At 37.1% G+C, this 18679-nt stretch overlaps 1 protein-coding gene across 1 annotated transcript in view; it reads right to left on the bottom strand.

Moving 5' to 3' along the window:
• The window catches only part of USH2A (usherin), a 388199-nt gene that overhangs the window by 346130 nt on the left and 23390 nt on the right, over positions 1 to 18679 (bottom strand). The window contains exons 3-8 of the mRNA XM_069009544.1: positions 10026 to 10161; positions 8802 to 8865; positions 6156 to 6450; positions 4708 to 4892; positions 1403 to 1624; positions 10 to 103 (exon numbers count right to left, since the gene is read on the bottom strand). Coding sequence (XP_068865645.1) covers positions 10 to 103; positions 1403 to 1624; positions 4708 to 4892; positions 6156 to 6450; positions 8802 to 8865; positions 10026 to 10161 — 996 coding nt within the window. The remainder of the gene's footprint in view (positions 1 to 9; positions 104 to 1402; positions 1625 to 4707; positions 4893 to 6155; positions 6451 to 8801; positions 8866 to 10025; positions 10162 to 18679) is intronic.

The raw sequence follows: 18679 nt of genomic DNA, 5'->3' as shown, positions 1-18679 counted from the left end.
GAGACTCACATTATTTCCTTCTGTATAGCTTTCCTTGACACATAGGCATCTGTATGGTTTCAGAGCTGTGTCACAATCATCAGCATGGCCATGGCAATTACACCTGAAAGAACAATACGTAGTGTCAAAAGTTCAAACATGAAAAAACATCTTTCCAACAATAGATTACACAGTCAAAAAGTCAATTTTGTGTATTACATAGTCTGGTTCTTTATTAAGAACAAATAAATGTCTCCAAAGAGAATGTTCTTAGGTGAAGTAAACTACAAAAGACTACTTCACTCAATATATTTTTAAGCATGAACAATTGCTTTTCAAGAAGATAAAAATGAACATGTAGTAGGAGCTACTCTTGCCTTATATGATATGTAATGAAAAACTGTATTTCAGTAAGTAACATGAATATGTAAAATTTTACTAAATAAATTATAATTATTCATCAATATTAAGACTTCCAGTTCATCTCAAGTTTTTCAAGAAATCTTAACCATATCAGAAATAATTTTGCATTTTAACCCATTTTATCTCAGTTAAAATGTCCATTTCTTAATAAAATAAAATCTGTGTAGAGTCTTAATTAATAGCCAATAACCATATCACTCTACCTGAAGGGCTGCTCTTCCGGAGGCAGGACATAGCTTTGCAAACTACAGCTGAAATTATTTTACTGTTATATTGTCACTGAGAAAGTTCTTTTAGTAAATGCATTATCATAATACATCTAAAACAATAATCAAAATATATTAATAACACAGAAAATTTTACAGTAAACATGACTTCTAACAGGGTGCTTTCTCTCAAAATGAGAACTACCAAAATAGTTTCAGGAATAATAATACTTACAAATCTGCACCATATGCTTCTTAGAAACTATTTCATTGCCAAATTTGCATATTATTTACAGGGCATAATTAGTCCTTTCACAAGACAGCACACTTATCATATACAATAAAGTTGTCAGTCACAGATAATACAACAGTTTCACTGACAGCTACCCAATTTTGAAAGGAAAACTCCAACTAAAACAAAGGATGAGCTCTGCATTGACTGTTAAAATTGCCATGTCTGAGAATCTACAGCTTGGAAGAGTTAGTAAAGTAAAGCAGAAGCCATCATTTCAATCATAAGCCTTTGCTTAGAGGCATTGGTAATTCTAAGGAAAGGACTGCTTTTGACAGATTTGTGTAATAAGTATAATTAATTGTAAAATAACATGTGAGCAAATGTTTTTTAAAAACAGTATACCAGTCATTTCCAACTGGATACACTACTTCAGACCAACTTCCTTTCTCAATCATACACGTAAAAAACAAAACAAGTTGATCAAATTTTAGGCAGGTCCTTATACGCTGTGCACAGGCACAGGCAGTGCTAGGTATGGGAAGAGTCATGTAACACTTACCTTCCACTGACTGTAATTTCATTAACTCCATAGTACCTATGCCTAAAATTGACCCAAGGTTCAGTAGTGTGATACTGGCCGTGGAGATGAATCCTCAATTGTGTAGCTTTTACAAATTCTTGGAGAGATGGAGTATTATAAAAATCATTGTAACCAGGTCGGTGATTTGGTTCCGGGGTAAGAACACTGAAAGTTAGATTACCACGAGAATAGGGTGTAAAGCTGTTTAAATAGAGAGGAAAACAAATTAAAATCAAAATACTACATATTTTACAGATTCTGTCTTTTACACCCTGTTTCTCAGAGAGAGTCTCAGCTGTCCATGGTGGTTTCATGCTTTCTGAGTAAAAATTCATATCTCAGTGGATTCCCAGTTTTCAGACTTCAAGAAGGGGAAAAGAAATGTCCTCTGTATGTCTGTTTTGCCCTAAACTACCATGCTCCTCTCCAAACCTAAGGTTTCCAATTAAAAAAGTAAAGCCTTTAGCAGGCAACTTCAAAATATGATTAAAGTGTGACTGATACAGTGACATCTGCACACATTTTCAAAAAGTTTAACCCACTGTCCTTGAGAAATATGAACTAGGCTTGAATCACATAAGGAAATCATTCATTCACAATAACACAATAATTAATAGGCTCACATTGTTAGTAATATACCTGCTAAACACACATAAAAAACATACAGAAACAATTGCTATATTTTGAATTCCAGAGTCACAGGACCATATCATCTCACTTGATGAGCTAGCAGAGTTAGAAACACATGCCACCTTCCAGCAAGTGAAGTGCAAGGTAATTTAATGGAAAGCAGAAAGACTGAGAGTTAAGCTGCCTATTTAAGCCCAGGAAGGAGAAGGACAATCCTGAGAATTCAAGTAAAGCTGAGTAAACAAGTAAATATAAACTGCACATTTGCACAATTCGGTATGAATCACATCATGTTGGTCTATGTGCTAGGCAGAGTTTAGCTTCTGGAAGAGAGAAGAATGTCTGCTTATTTGCATATCTACATGGGATCATTAAAAATAGGTATCCCACGTTATCACCTGGCACCTGACATGCAACATTCAAAAAATGTCACTTCAAAATATGCCAGTTTTTGAAAGATGAGATTTCTAGTTAGGCTAGGTCTGCTGAGACATGCTCTTCTGTCTTCATGAAGGATCTTTGAACTTCCTGTGCTCCTAATCCAGGTCAGTGCTTCACAAAAATCTCAGTGGAATATATCTGTAAGTTTCTCTGGGTGATTATGTCTTCTCTTCCCCTCCACAGAAATTTAAATACAGTATTTTTCTTCCATGACGTATAGAACTGCAACGGAAATGTTTAGACAGGTACAAATGGGAGATAAACAACACCATAGTGGTATGGAAGCATCAGAAGGAACAGCAGAAACACTGTAAGGCTGATGGCAACTAGATAAGCAGGTCATCAAGATTTTAGGGCATCTACATGCAGTCTCTCAGGAAACCAGGAAAACAAAGGAGATTCTAAAATAAGGGTCAGCCAATATTGAGACTAAGCAAAGATTCAAGCCTCTGACAGGGGGATAAAAGACAGTGAGCAACTCCTAACTTACATAGGTGGTACAGGATGGAGAAACAAAAACCTTAATCACTTTCATTTCCTAAAGGACACAAAAAAGAGTCCATTCAGTACTAGCATCTGGTCACCAAAACAAGAACCATCAAGTTACGGTAAGGATTTCAAAGCCAAGGTCATTTGCCTTCCATGTAAACCCAGGGAACCCTGGACAGGCCACCAGGACACAAGGGCACTGGTGTCTAAATCCTGGACAGACAATCTGGACATGTCTTGGCAGTTACAAGTTTGTGGGTATGAGAGAAAGAGAGAGAAACAAGTTTTGTTTTACAATAAAATCCTCCAGGGAACTCTGTTACACCGCTGACATAAATTTGGAGCATTGTTTCCACAGCAACTCCTCTTTGAGCACACAGAATATTCACCAATATATGTCTTATCATTTAAAGCTTTCTGAACATCAGCTGTACCCAAAAATTACTCATTTGTATCACTTCCTATCATCATTTACATTTTAACTGATGGTGAGAAACTGTGCTGCTTAGAAAACATTCATGGAAACAGTTCTTACTTCACTCCTCAGTTCTTTTTAAAAATTATACAAATAAATATTTTTGGGGTGAAAGTGGTATTACACCTCACTTGGGTTATTTTATCCAAAAACATTTGTCTTACTTAAGATATTTCCCTTCTCCTCTACCCTCTGGTCCATGTATCAGCAATAAAGCTCATATTCCTTTGCTGAAAAGTGGTGTAACTCAAATGACCATATGCTCCTCTCCTCAGAATTCTGAACTCCTGGAGAACAGACAAAGCTGCTGACACTTGAAAAGTCTTAGAAAGGTAGCAAAAGGGGAAAAAAACCCAAAAAAAGCTAAATGCCTACAGCACCTGGTAATGTATTTTCTCACTGATTTCCAGCCAAGTACTAAACAAGCCTAATACTGACCGGCATCTGAACTCAGGCAAGAGAGAATGCATTTGAATAGATGTAGTGGTATAGATTCAGTTCTATATATATGTTTGTGTGTACATACATACATGTGTGCTTAAAATGATAACATGCTAACTATTATACACATTATACACTATATTTATGAAGTGTTTATATATTATAAAGCTTTAAATTTTCATATGATTAATTGAGAGTAAAAGGGCTTGCAACATACTTCTAAAAGGCACTAATCCTTCTTGCCCCTCTTCCACAGTTTTATATTGGTTCTTGCTTAGAAAGATGAGAAAGTTTCAAGATACCATTTTCAACCCATTTCTTACATGTCTTGAATGAACACTAGCAGGGTTGAACAACTGGCTTTTCTACTTCAGTTTGGCCTCTTTCCTAAGCTTCAGAACAAGTTGCACTCTCAGAGATCAGAAGGTAGACTTTCACATTCACTAGGCAGTTTAAAACAATGTTGTATCAGCACCTTCCTCCACTCATCCTCTCAATGTTCTGTAATTCTACTGACAATAGCCATCAAAACACTAACACGTAAAATTTCAAAACTCTACCTCAAAAATAACAGAGGAATCAATTGTATCACACTCATAAATGAGTAAAATCTGATAAAAATGACAGAAGACTTTTTGGCAAGCTTGAGTCAAAAGGTCATGTTTAGGATCTTTTATATACTCAGCAGTCCATAAAAAATGAGTGTACCAAATTAAAAGATTCTATCTCATTGGGACATAGAAATGAATTGTGTCAGGATGTTACCTGTTCAAAGTATCTGTATTACGCAGATAATACCCACTCATACCTATGTATCTGAAGACAGTTGACAGAGTCTGGTTTTTCCAGAGATCCATTGTCCTCCATTCCAAAAACACTGCAATTTCTAGCAAAATACTGCCAGTCTTCCCATTTTAGATCATCTCTTTTTTTTCTTTCAATTCTTACTGCTTCAGGGTGTGGGCTAAAGAACTGCAGTATAATATAGAATACCTACAAGAAGATAACAAATTTATGGAGTGATATTAATGGTTAAGTCGTAAAACAAGGAGAATATCAACTTCTTTTTTATGTAACTATACAGTCTGCTTTACCACTCCCAGACAGAAGCAGCCATATTTCACCCCACATATTCCCAACTAAAGCCAAAGAGAACCGTTTTTGTTGAACAAGCTCTTTGATCTCTCAGACACTATCACACAACTACTGAACTGTTGCATCAGAACTTCACTTTATCTCAAAGACCATTTGAAAATGCACTACACAGTCAGGTCCACGGTTTGTTACAGCAACATTATTTAGGTAAAAATGAAAGTTGTAACTTTGTGCTGCCAAACATTTGACGAGTTGTTTGTCTGATAACAGGTAATTTTTTTTTAGAATTCTCCATATTTCTAGCTCAGAATCTCATCAAATACCTGTGTTGTTTCAAAGAGCATTTCCCTCAGCATACTGCTTAAGCAGAAGTGTGCGTATTAAATAAGCAAAAGCCAAGAATTTCACATGCATTTGAAATCATTTTTAACTAAAGGATTAATTGTTACATATGTAGCCAAAGCCTGTCATCATATTCTTTCCCTTCTCACCATTAATACAAAAAAAAGGCCAGCAAGAATACACAGAAATTTGGTGAATTCCCTGTTGTGAATGCAGCTCCACTACTGGTAGGTGCCTCCTTCCAAGACATCCTGACACTCTTCAACAGCCTAGTGGAGTGCTAGATGCAATACAGCCTCTTCAGTAACCATGCCTGCCTATCACTGTCTCCTTCCATATTCCTCGGGAGGCTAATTGGCCACCTCCAGAACATCTACAAACAGAAGCACCCTCTAATATGTCAGTGTGCTTTCGATACATTAAATTTCATTCGTCTACAGTCGGTTTTCTACCAGCATGTACAAAACAAGTATCTCAGGTTTTAAAAGAAATTAAAGTTGAAATTTACAAAAGTGGAGTTAAAAGACAACAATCAGTTTCTAAATATTGGTGCCTTCACACAGGATATCTACTCTTGTATACCTATTCCAGATCACTGCTCATTACAACAGGCACATTGAAAGAGAATGCCACAAACCATAATGCATCCCGTTGCCTTTTGCACTGTTATATGCCAATAAAGGAAACTTTCTTCCTGGTCCTCTAAGGATAACATTTTAAAGCATAAGGTTTGAATTTCTTCAAAATTGCAATGCAATGTTTACAAAAATCTTTTCTTAGTTTTGATTTAATAAATGGCAAACGTCATCTTCTCATTACCTGATACTGTCCATTTTGTAAATCTATTGTGATTGAAACACCACGATCCAGGCTTGCAGTATTAGCAAACACAGATGAAATCCAGGTGGTCCCAATGTCATTATCATTGATGTAGTAGAGAGGATGGGCTTCTGCATCCAGCCTCAGCACCCTGTCATTAGTTGTATCATCTGCACCATTAGGGATGCAGTACCTCTGTATCAAAGGGTGTACCCGGGGATGACTTCCAGGACAGCGGCACTCAGACTGGGTATGTAGATGAGGGAATTTTCCAGAGAATACTTCCAAAATGTCTCTGTCATAGCACAAATAGTAATTGCATACATGACAAAAAGAACAAACATCACTTTGTGCATCTAGGCTCATAGATTAAACAAAATTCAGTTTAGATTATAGTAGAAGCCCTAAATTCCTGAGTTAAGATCATAAAAATGGGGCAATCAACCAGGAACGAAGCCCCCCTCAGGGTCTCTACATTACCAATGGTAGAGCAGCAGGCACCTTCAGAAAATATCTGTGAAGAACCTCTCAGGAGCTTCTTTCATTGCTCCACACACATGGAGTTCTTCAGACACAGGGCACTGAGGGAAATGAGTTCTTTGGTGGGGTGTCTAAAGTTAGATAGGATGAATCCAGCCATTGATGGAAGGAGAAAAACTCTTAACATTTTATTGCAACATCATGTCTGACTCCAATCAGCAGTCTGGATCCTGCTCTTAAACACACCATAGTATCAATATATACTGCCTATAACTACAGTAAAGTTCAATTTTTGCACTCAAATCCTCCGAAAAGACCAGCTTGAACAATACTATATTGTACCTTAGAAAACCTGGATAGAAATATTTTCATTTTTAACTAATTTTAATAAAAATGCCCACTTTTTTAACTGCCATCAACCTGGCCATGCCAAATCATCGAGGTACTTCAGTTCCCTCTGACATCAGCAACTGAAATAGATACAAAGGTACGTAGGCAGGCAAGCAAGCAGATATGAATGACATGGATAGTTCTTTATCTGCTCTCTTCTGGTGTAAAGGAAGGATTCTGTGAGTCTAGAAGATACTGAATTTTTATATTTAAATCTTGTTACTTTTCCCATTTTCCTACTTTATCAGTAAGAACATCATTTTGTGTGCTTATTAAGCAAATAAATACTTGCTAGCTGCCACTACAACTTCCACAGAACCGAGAGCCAGGATCTTTTACACAGCCATAGCCTCAAACTGATTGGCATGCAGGCAAGACTTTCCTTCCCAGTTTATCCCAGACAAACATTTTGGACCAAGTTATTTGTGGATATAAAACCAAATCTACAAAGACATCAGTAGGTCAAAACAGTCTGTAAAATACCTTCATTTTCAATTGTTAAGCTTTATTCATTTCACTGACCTAAACTGTAGTTCAAAAGATTTGACAAGCATTGCTCTGAGAAATACAACCAACATGATTTTCATAAAACTTGGAATTCAGATTCACATTAATACTTCCAATTCACAGGAGCTCAGTTCATCATAATGTCCTGCAGACAGCTGAGCTCCAAGGAAACTGCTCTACATCTTATTGAAAGACTATCATTAAGTAGCCTGAAGGTCTGCAGTCCCGAGTGTCATTGTGTGCAGCCTCCCCAGAAGCACCATGCAGACAAATAGGACCTGACTACTTCTGGCCAGCCTGAATTGACTGGATTAATCCAGCATGAGCTGGATAACAAAGGTAACATTTCTTTGTAATGTGCTAGGAAGGGAGGCTGGAGGGCAACAGAAATTGCAGTGGCAACAGTAGTTTGGCCTCAGGAACAGAGGAAGTCAAAGCAATTACCCAGGGCTCTGTGGGCTGAGGTAGCAAAGTCATTGGTGCCTTATGGTGACAATCTCATCTAGAGAGCAAGGGACAATGGCACCTTGGGGCAGGGGTACACCAAGAATACCTGACATGGATACTGTGGGGAAGGGAAACCAGAGGAAAGCAACAGCTAAACACAGGGAGCCAAGCTTCCAGCCACAAAGGCAGCGTGCTAATCAGTTGGAGTGCCTGTCCTCCTCATCTACATCACTGGTATTTGAGTGGTCAAAACTGGACTAGTCTGCTGTGCTCCCTTCCTTGCCCTACAGTTTACACAGAGCTTGGAGGAAGCTTAGCAAGTCTTATCCACCAGGACTAAGCTTATCAGCAAACACTATTATGTCAGAATTATATGAGTAATTTTATATGAGTATATAACATAATATATATGAGTAGATAACACCTAGACAGTTTTTAAGCATTGAAATCTAGCAACTGGATCTACTCTCTGCAGAATACATACTAAGTCAGGTTGTAGCAAGGACAACAATTACAAGGAGAGCACATATTTATTACAGTGTTTTGTTTCACTACATGTGTATACATACACCACTACACACATCAAGTCTATTTAAGTAACAGTTCAAAAGCAAAACATATTAATTTGTTGTATTTATTTTTACTCAAGATTTTTTATATTAAAGGTAATCTTTGAAATGAGGCTCAGGAAACTACATCATCATAAGCAATTATCTAAAGGCAACATGTGAAAAGCACTGTACTTTGGGAAATAAGCATATTGTTATCTACACTATCTTCTCGCCACACTCTTATTTTGTTACAAAAATAAAAGTTCTTTACCTGTTTGTAAGTGCCACTGGGTAAAATCGGAAATCTTGCATTCTTCCAACAAATTGCTCCAAACCTAAGAAAATACACTATAAATAATCTATTGAGCAGAAGGCAGCTTTGCGTTGCTTGAGAGCACCTTTAATTCAGCACTCAGAAATCTCTCCTGCACAATTACCCCTCCTGAATGAAACCAGCTTGGACCTGGACAAAACTATAGAGGGCAGTGACTTAATTTTTTTGATAAAAAAGAATGATTTATAATAACTTTATAAGAACATTTTGTACCTATCTCTTTTCTGATTAGAGAGGTGGCACAGGCATCGGCTCATTAGACAGAAGTAATGAGCCAGTCCATGTGCCACCTCTAATTAGAGAAGAGATACAGTAGGTACAACTGTACCTATCAATTTATACAATAAAGATAAAAAGCATTTTAAAATATTCCTTTCTTTTACATGATTATTAGCTATCCAGTATTCAAAATCAAAACCACAACAAAATACATTTCCAAATACAAGCTTTAAGAAATGGAGCACAGAATACTTTCTTGCCCAAAGCCACAATAAAACTGTTTATGTGACATATATTTAGGAGTTAACTTTAAATTGTGCATGTTCCTGAAGAGCAATAGTCAGTGTTCTTACACCTGCAAAGCCAAGAATTAGCAAAAAGCAATAAAACATCCCCCGCTGTTCTTCAATGATCATGTCATGATATAGTCCATATAAAACTCTAGATGCAGATGAAGAGAAACTCTCAGGCATTACTAGAGGCTGAAATATTCTCATTCTGACATGGTTTACATGATTATTGATAGAACTGAAGAACATAGACAGCCAGAAACCTGCAGCTCTGCTCCTGACTCTGCAGAAAGAGGAGTGTAGTCTAGTGGCCACGCACAATTCCATTCTGAAACAGTTCCCTACATTTACTCAGAGAAACTATGATCAGAAATTAGTGGAATAAGTCACTTTACATATATGTTTTAGCGAATGCAGGAAAACTTACCTTCATGCAGGAACACATAAATGTTTGGTAGATAACTATAATTTATTCTATCTTCAGACAATCTTTTGAGAAAGCTAATTGTACAATAAGAATTTTCTTCTGCAGTAAGGTATTACTTCTCAGCATATAGATAACTTTAAATTACTTACACACTTCTTTTAACCACATCATGAATATTTTATTTTGACTATCCAGTGCGTTCCACTAAAGTACTACAAGATTTACCTGTGAAGCTTTGTCCAATTTGCAGAATACCATCAGCATCAGTATCTGCAACTGTTCCCATAAGAGTCCTTGAATCAAAAGGTGTGTTATCATCTTCCCAGCCATTCAAGAAGAAACTAATACGGCTGTGATGCACCTATAGAATCAATGTAAAGGGGCAAACACATGCTTTATCGTGCAATCACTTTTATTCCTCTACATTTTTTTTGTCTATCACTGATTAACTGATAACATTACCTCAGGCTATTTGCTGTCTCTATTTTTGGTGCCTACTGAAAGCAGTTACTTCTTTTTCATAACTAGATCATCACCCAGATGCAGAGAGTATAGAATTTCTACATGAGTTAAATCAAAGAAGGAACTACAGTACAGGGATCTGGTGGAGTTGGAGGGGAAGAGCGGAAAAGAAGGGTGGGTGTGTTTCACAAGGTACAAGGCTGGTTTAGAGCTCCATCACCACTTCGGGCCATGGGCACGTGTTACAGCTGTCACAACTCTTCTCATACATCACTTCAAACAGGCCTCAAGGGGCTGTACACCATGCTCAGGATAACCAAACACAGGCCTCTAAAACCCCCCAAAATGCCTCCCTAACCCCAGCATGCTTCTTTCTACAAGGGCTGAAGGGAACGGTATAGAAAGTGCCTACATCTGCTGTACACCCACTGGGTAATTCCCCTACATCAAGGGAACCCTTGGCTAGGAATATGCACTCAGCCAGCACCCCAGGGTACTGTTTCCTGCAAGTGCTCCCTTCCCTGCCAATTCATTTTAAATCTGAGCTAACGTTCATAGAAATACTTTATGGCATTCTCCCAGCTCCACAAAGTCACAAGATGCTGAGCTTTTATAAAGTTGGGGGGGTTTTTGCATTAGAAATCTTTAGATTTAGGTTACCTAAAATTAGGAAAAGTTTAGTAATATGGGAGTGTCTTTCAGCCTTACATTTTAGGAAATTCAATACTCTCATTTAAAAATTCCAGGCCCTCACAAATGAAACCCAGAAGTATTGTGGCTATAGTCATGGCTATAGTCATCCCATTAATGAAGTTAATTAGAGAAACTAAGTTGGACTTATCTAAAAGTTTTATTTCAGAAAGTGATTTATTTACCAAAAAAAAAAAAATTACTTGGGTTTTAACAATGTTTAGCTTGCATAAAGCTTTTTTTCACATGAGAACTTGATAGCTTTCAAATTTTAAAACACCATTTTGTTGCTGCCAATTTACAGAGCATTTTTTAAATTTTGCAGGTATGGATGCCTGGTGAATCGTGTCTATCAAGGCCAATAAAAATAGAGCACTTTAGCCCACCTTGATAGTCACGTGAATCAAAATGAATCAAAACAAAATAAACCTGGAATTATTGCTTCCATAAAAACAATACCTATGTGAGGACATAGAAAGTTTACAAACCAGAATAATTTGTTGCAAAAAAAAGGAAAGAGAACTTATTTACCAGTTAACAAAATACCAGCTTGAAAACTACAATATAAGCACAGACAATACTACTCTGACAATAAAGTCTTTCAAATTTCAGACCAAGATAAACGGACACAATTATCTATAAATCTGAGCTCAGATGATCAGCATCAGTGCCTTGGGCAACATGAGTCTATCAGCATTTTAAGAAAGAAAACATGAAATAAGATGGAGGGGTTTGTTTGGCTTTTTTTTTTTTTTTTGGCTTCACACAAAATTGTATAAATGAATTTTTCCTCCTTAAACTGTACTTTCAAACATACACATGCATGCTGAGCTTTATTGCCATTTCCAGATTCAGTCAATATTTCCCAAATTTAGACAGGAATATTTATTGCCCTTCCACTGATGGAAATTTGAAGGCTATTATCATAATTACTAAGCCTTGAGATTTGTTCAAAAAGTTATTGCATATGAGTTTCACTGCTCAAAATACATCTCTCCATTTTAAATTATCTTTTGTGTTGACACATCAATGACCTAAATACAACAGTTTTTTATTTAATTTTAATTCAAAGCCCTCTAAACATCTGATGCCCTATTTGCAAGAGCCTAAGTATATGTATATATTGTGGTTACACTGCATTTTTTTTCTGCATCACATTTTTTACAGCCTGTTACTGTCATTTGGTGTTTGACTGTTATCATCATAAAAGATACAGGCTTTTCTACTTTGTTATTTGTAGCATTATCTCATGTTTTACAACATCTTTGCACAACATGCCTGCACATGAAATATAACTAGTGAAAAGTTCTCAGTGGTATTAATGCATAAAAAAGAATGTGGTTCCATCTCTACTGTCTTTACCCAGCCAAAAGCTGATGAACAGCCAATTTTCCTTTATCACATTAGCACAGCCATGAGGGAAACACATTTGTTCTAGTCAGCTACACTAAAGATACTATTACCAATCTAACATATACATGTTTTATATCAGCAGTATTCTCAGAGTATGAGGGAGCCAACAATATATTAACACTAGCATGACAGTTTATTTAAGAAAAGAAAATTGTCTCTGTAGAGGGACAGAAGTTAGAAATGTATGGCTAAAGCTCAGTGTCACTGGTCTAATAAAGGTAATAATTCTTAAGCTTTCTTTATAGCAGGTAACACTCCTGTGGCAGCTCTGTCATATCATTCAAATAAAAATGTTGCCTTTTACAAGTTTAAGAGTACCTTTATTTTCAGTCAGATATGAAGCATGTTTCCGCTTTCCCGTTTCCACTGTAAAACATTTGTAGGGGGAATTCAGAAATGGGCACACTCACCCCCATCAGCTGCTTACAAACTTACTGTCTCAGGCACAGCTCTATAGGACCCAATTCTGCCTCCCCCTGTGGCAAGCAGAGCGTCCACCTCCATGCACCCCATACTAAAATCAGGGGGTCTATTTATGACTTAAGAGCGACAGAATTAGGCCCTAAGCGACCAGGTATTTTTACTTGTTGAAAATAGGTGACTAACAACAATTTTAAATCTCCCTCCCCCCTCCCCCACCACCAATCTCTTTGTATTAAATAGGATTTAGAATAGTTGGGTTTAATATAGCACATCCTCAAGGTAGCCCTAAGCACTTTACAATGCTGAATTGGATATCAGTAGTGCAGTGACTGTGTAAGGCAAAGGCAGCAGTCATTATGCATTTGGCAGTAGCTCAATGTAATGATCCCCCTGCTGGTTATTAAAGGGGGTATGAATATCTGACATGGGAGGAAAATGTAGGAGGGAAACCATGTGTGGTATAAAAAATCCCAGTGGCTCTCCACTGTGGGAGGAGAGGAAGTCTCAAAGTTTGGTTTCAGTTTAGACTAAGCTAAATAAGAAGAAAGGCTGGCACCGGATGGGCTGTTTGATGTAGTTAGTTAAGGTCTCCTGACTGTTAGCATTAAATTCCATACAATAGCACAGAACTAAAAGAACAGTTTCCCTCCTGACTAGGACAACAGGATTATTCTCCTGTTGTCCTTATTAATAACATTCAATAGGAATTTGCCACAAGAGAGTAACAGGAGATGGGTAGGAAAGGTTGGCTTTGTTGTGGAGAGCACAGAACCAGAAGCCTGGGACATCAGCACTCTAATCCCAGCCCTGAAACCATCTCACGCTCCTGTGCTTGCCCATCTGTCAGATACAGCAAATCACCTCTCAAGGAGGTAGCAAGGATTAGTTACTAAGATACATTTGCTCTGAAACTACATCAGCCTCTGCCAACATAGAACCTAACACCAATTCCAAGCAATGGAAAATCCATTTGATGGTGAACTGAGGTGGTGAAAGATACCAATACTTTTTCCTCTAATTGCACTCTTGGTATGATCCAAAAGTATTTCAAGGTGAGAGGTGCTGGGCCAAAGAGCTGAGAGGCAAGTTCCTTCGGTGCATCTCAAATTAAGTTTACAGTTCTCTAGCACAAGCAAAATGTGCATCAGAGACCACAATACCAAATAAAACCCCTTCCTGCCTAAGAAACCTTTCTTGCCCTATAGGTCACGGTACTGCAGAATCACAAAATCACAGATTGGGAGGGACCACAGTGGATCACATGGTCCAACCTCCCTGTTCAAGCAGCGTCATTCCAGAGAACATGGCACGGGATTGCGTCCATGTTATTGTTAATAAAATGATATAGGTACAGGAAACATATTACAACTTTATTTTCTCACCTAAAGATCTGTGCTCTTCAGATTCTACTCCTGAAAACACAACAATGAAATTTAACGTGAATTTTGTCACTTGGTTTGGATCAGATAGAACTGCCATGTAAACAAAAGCCACTGTTAGCCACAGTGCTAACAGAACTGCTAACTTCCACTGTATTGCAGTAATCTGTGTGGCAAAAAAGAAACATCACAACCAAATATTCCACTTCAGAGCAGTTGCACTGGCTAAGGCACTATGGCAAAAAGCAGAAGCTCTTTGACTGAAGAATACCATGGGTTTTTTCTTTCTCTTTTTTTTATAAGCCGTGTGTTGTACTGATATCTATAGGTATAATGCCTACTGGTATACCAGTGTATAAATAAATGAATAGTATAACAGTTAAAGAGTATAATAGGTATTGTAAACATTTGTAGCAGCACAATAAAAATTAACAATATGCTTTTAAAAAAAAAAAACAAATGCCTAATATTCCTCATCACTAACACAGGGGCAGAAGAGATTTTGATATCAAGTACAAGACACAGTTATATAGACTTGACTTTTTTTGAACTACAATGACCCTTTAAAAGCCAAAGCCAGTTTGGGGGAGTTCTGAGATCACAATCTACAAAGTTTTGGCTGTCACATAATAACACTCACATTTATTCCCTTGTAATGTACATGTGTGATATCTGGCCCACTTAAGCAACATACGCTTTTTCTTCTCACACATTAATCATCCTGTCATCAAAATGTCCTCTTACATATATATAAAGGCAACTGAGACAATTTTAGTCTCTTCCATGTGGAATTGAATTGCACCATTTCAGCCAAAATAAATGAATTTAACTGAACCTTTCTTCAGTGAACACTACGATCTTTTTGCATTAGTAAGATTTTTCCATTAGAAGTCAATCCTAATATTAATACCACCCATATACCTCATGGAAAATGATTTCTAATAAATAAGGTAGGAAGGAGAGACACAGAAAAGAATCCTTTATGTTCCATTAAAAAAATAATCCTTAAGAATCCCTAAATGTATCACAGCAGAGCTAAAGATCACTAACCAGGGATCAAAGCTTCACTGTACTAAATGACACACAACCAACAAATGCAGTAGTCTCATCCCCAAATATTTTAATTTGTAATTATTATAAGCTTCAGAGACACCTGTTTTTCAGTTAGTACAACCTTTTCCTGTATGTTGTCTTTCCTATTCTAATATTTATTGGCATGGGAAATATTTATTAAAATATTACAGATAAATTAAAGGGAGTTATTTCAAGACAACATTAATCTCATCCACTGGTTGGATATACATTCTTTTTACTCTTATTCATCATATCTTCTAGTAACCATAAAATACAATTTAATCTTAACATTTCCTTCCATCATCTTTTGTTCTAATAAGTAGATCCCAGTGTCTGGCAAGACAGATTTATAAACCAGAAGGATTTCTTCCCAGATTTTTAGGCCATAAATGAGGAGTTCCACAACAGAGAGAACTCTGGCACCAAAAATGAAAGGAAAAAAAAATATTTTCCAGTCATTTAAGCCAAATGATACCAACCCTGGCCTACTTAATTTTCCAGCCAACTTAGTGATGGCAAGCACTTCAACTGCAACTTCAGCTCTTACAGCTATTTAGACCATCACACAAAGTCTCAGAAGGCAGGGGCAGGACTGACCAACACAGATAAAATAAGGACCAAAAATGCACCTTCCAATACTAGGAAATGGTTACATTCCAGTACATGTAACGGACACTACTGTTTTCAAATAAGATGAAAGAGGAGCAGCTCAGGGATCTATGATATATACCTGACAGTGAGCAAGATTATTCCAAAAATCAGATAGCTGCGTACTAAAATTAAAAGAAGAAGAAAAAAAAAAAGAAGCTAATTTTTACATTAAAAATGCAAATTTAGCTAGCTTGCAAATGCATGTTAAATTTTAAAAATTTATACAAACTAAAACACGTCAGTTTCCCAAATACAAGAAAGAAAAGCAAATTGTCCCCCAAATAAGAGAACAAAAAATAAACTGTAAAAAAACTCCAACAAGTCTGTTTTCATTTTCCTTAAAATAAGCCCTACTTGCACAGCAAGTGGTTATGCAGAATTAGAAATAATCATTATAAAGGTGTTACACAATATGAAAAGTTTTAACGTGTTTTATGAGAAGCAATTAGGCAGCTATACAATTTACCTGTAAGGCAAAAAAAAAAAGAAAAAGTTCAATTCATTTTCCAAATCAGCAAGCCAGCAGAAATGGCCCCTCCCTTTACTTGTCTTAAAAGCTAAAGCAACTCCAGAATCAATAAAGTTACACAGTCTTTACAGAGATGTAAATTAAAGCAGAAGTTAGCATAAATGATCTGCTTAATCATTCAGAAATAACAAGGAATCAGAGATTATTAGAAATCAGGAGGAGCTGCAACTCATCCAGCTCAAAAATTACTACACAACATACTGCTAAAATTACTTACTGTCACTTAATTTGGTATGGTACTTATAAAAATTGCCACCTAAACATAGCTTGCTATCTGTTAAAATAACCAAGATTCAGAAAACCTTTTTACCTTCTAAATGTATTGCAGATTTGTTGCATCAGGAACTTTCTCAATGAGTTCATTCTATAGAAACAGACAGTGTATTAACACATTTTCTCCCAAGGTGAGAAAACAGATTAAGGTTATGACCAAAATGACAGGCCTGTGGCTTCCTTGAATACCTTAATAGAGTCAACAAATCAACAGTGGTCTCTGATGACAACAGAGGAAAGAAGACAATAGATGGAAGGAGGGGAATTAGTGATGCTGCTATAATGGTCTAATCAGAAACTTGAGCATAAAAATCTTTTTCACCTTCAACCTGTCTAAATATGCTCTTTTTGCCTCCTCATATAAAGATATACAGTATATTCTACCACTGGGGGCCATGCGGGTTCAGATATTTCCTCTGCAAAAGCAGGTGAGAAACAGAAGCGTAACAGTTAATAAAAGCAAGAGTAAAGGGCTTTTGCATATCAAAGAGATGAGATGCACAAAGGTATGTATTTCAGTATTTTCTTGCATAATTGCAAATCTTGCTGAAGCTGCAATTACAAAGGCTTCCACACAGCTTTAATATTTCATAAATGATTTTCTGTAAAGAGGAAAGGTCAGTGATATGGACTTCAGCAAAATAATTTGGGGAGAAAAACCACGATTAAACCACTAGCATGAATCCAAGCTTACTTTCAGCTGTCATTTAAGCAGAGCTAGTGACCAAAAACCCCAATGCAGCATTTTGCATATTTTTTAAAAATCTGAGCGTCTATGTGTCCCTAAATTGATGAATCAGAAATGGCAGACAACTTTCTGCCACAATTCAACACCTTTCCTCACTGGATAAATTGCAGAATTTACACACCTTAAACATTCATTTTAAAGGCTCCTTACCTAGCCCCCATTTTTGCCTTATTCCCATTTTGCATTATTCTACTAATTTTCCTTACCTCTTTTTTATCTACTATATTTACATTTAGCTTTTAAAAAACCAACCAAATGAAAAGAAAAAAGAAAAAAAACAAAACAAAACAAACCAACAGCAACAAAAAACCTAAACAATGTGATAAATGTAGTGAATACAGGTGGGAGGGTGGGAGCAAATTCTTGCCCCAAATACTATTTTTCTCAAACTTTAATACAAACAGGGAACAAAATAGTTTAACCTAGGAAGGAGAGGGGCAGGCACTGATCTCTTCTTGCTGGTGATCAGTTAGAGGACCCAAGAGAATGGCATGAAGCTGTGTCAAGGGAGATTTAGGCCAGACACTGGGAAAAGGCTCATCACCCAGAGGGTGCCTGGGCTCTGGAATAGGATCCTCACGGAAGCGGTCACAGCCCAAGCCTGGCAGAGTTCAAGAAGCGTTTGGATAATGCTCAGGCACTCCTAGGGCTGGTGCTGTGCAGGGCCAGGAGTAAGACTTCTATCATCTGTGTGGGTCTCTTCCAACTTAGGATATTCTATGATTCTATAACCACAAGACCCCCAAACCCCTCTACTTCTCCCAACCCTTCAGATAATCTATCAGCCACCTTATGACTGCTTCAGAAAGTAAAGAGGTTCCCACAGTTTAACCTCTGCAGATGAGTCAGGATTCCACATCACACTCAACCACCTTCTACTCCATACTCCGCATATGACTCACCAGCCCTAGCACAGAGCCTGCTCCTACAGTCCCATATTGCTTAGCTCTCCTTACAAAGTACCAAATGGAGCCTAACCCAAATTTAAAACCTTAGCTGAACAAATAATTCAAGAATAAGAACTATTGCTGTGATGACATTATTGCTAGAGATGTTTGGGCAGATGTCTTACATACATCAAAGTCTCCTGTGGTCTTTTTTTTGTTTGTTTTTCCCTCTCTCAGAGACAAAGCTTACAACCTTTAAAATAAAAGGAGTTCATTTTTAGTGTTTTGCACTTTGCATTTTAATTTTTTTCCTCTGTATTGAAAATTGAGACAACACAGAGGGAACTTGG

This window comes from Aphelocoma coerulescens, chromosome 3 (assembly GCF_041296385.1).
Source record: "Aphelocoma coerulescens isolate FSJ_1873_10779 chromosome 3, UR_Acoe_1.0, whole genome shotgun sequence".
NCBI lineage: Eukaryota > Metazoa > Chordata > Aves > Passeriformes > Corvidae > Aphelocoma > Aphelocoma coerulescens.
This window is presented reverse-complemented; position numbering and strand designations above follow the sequence as displayed.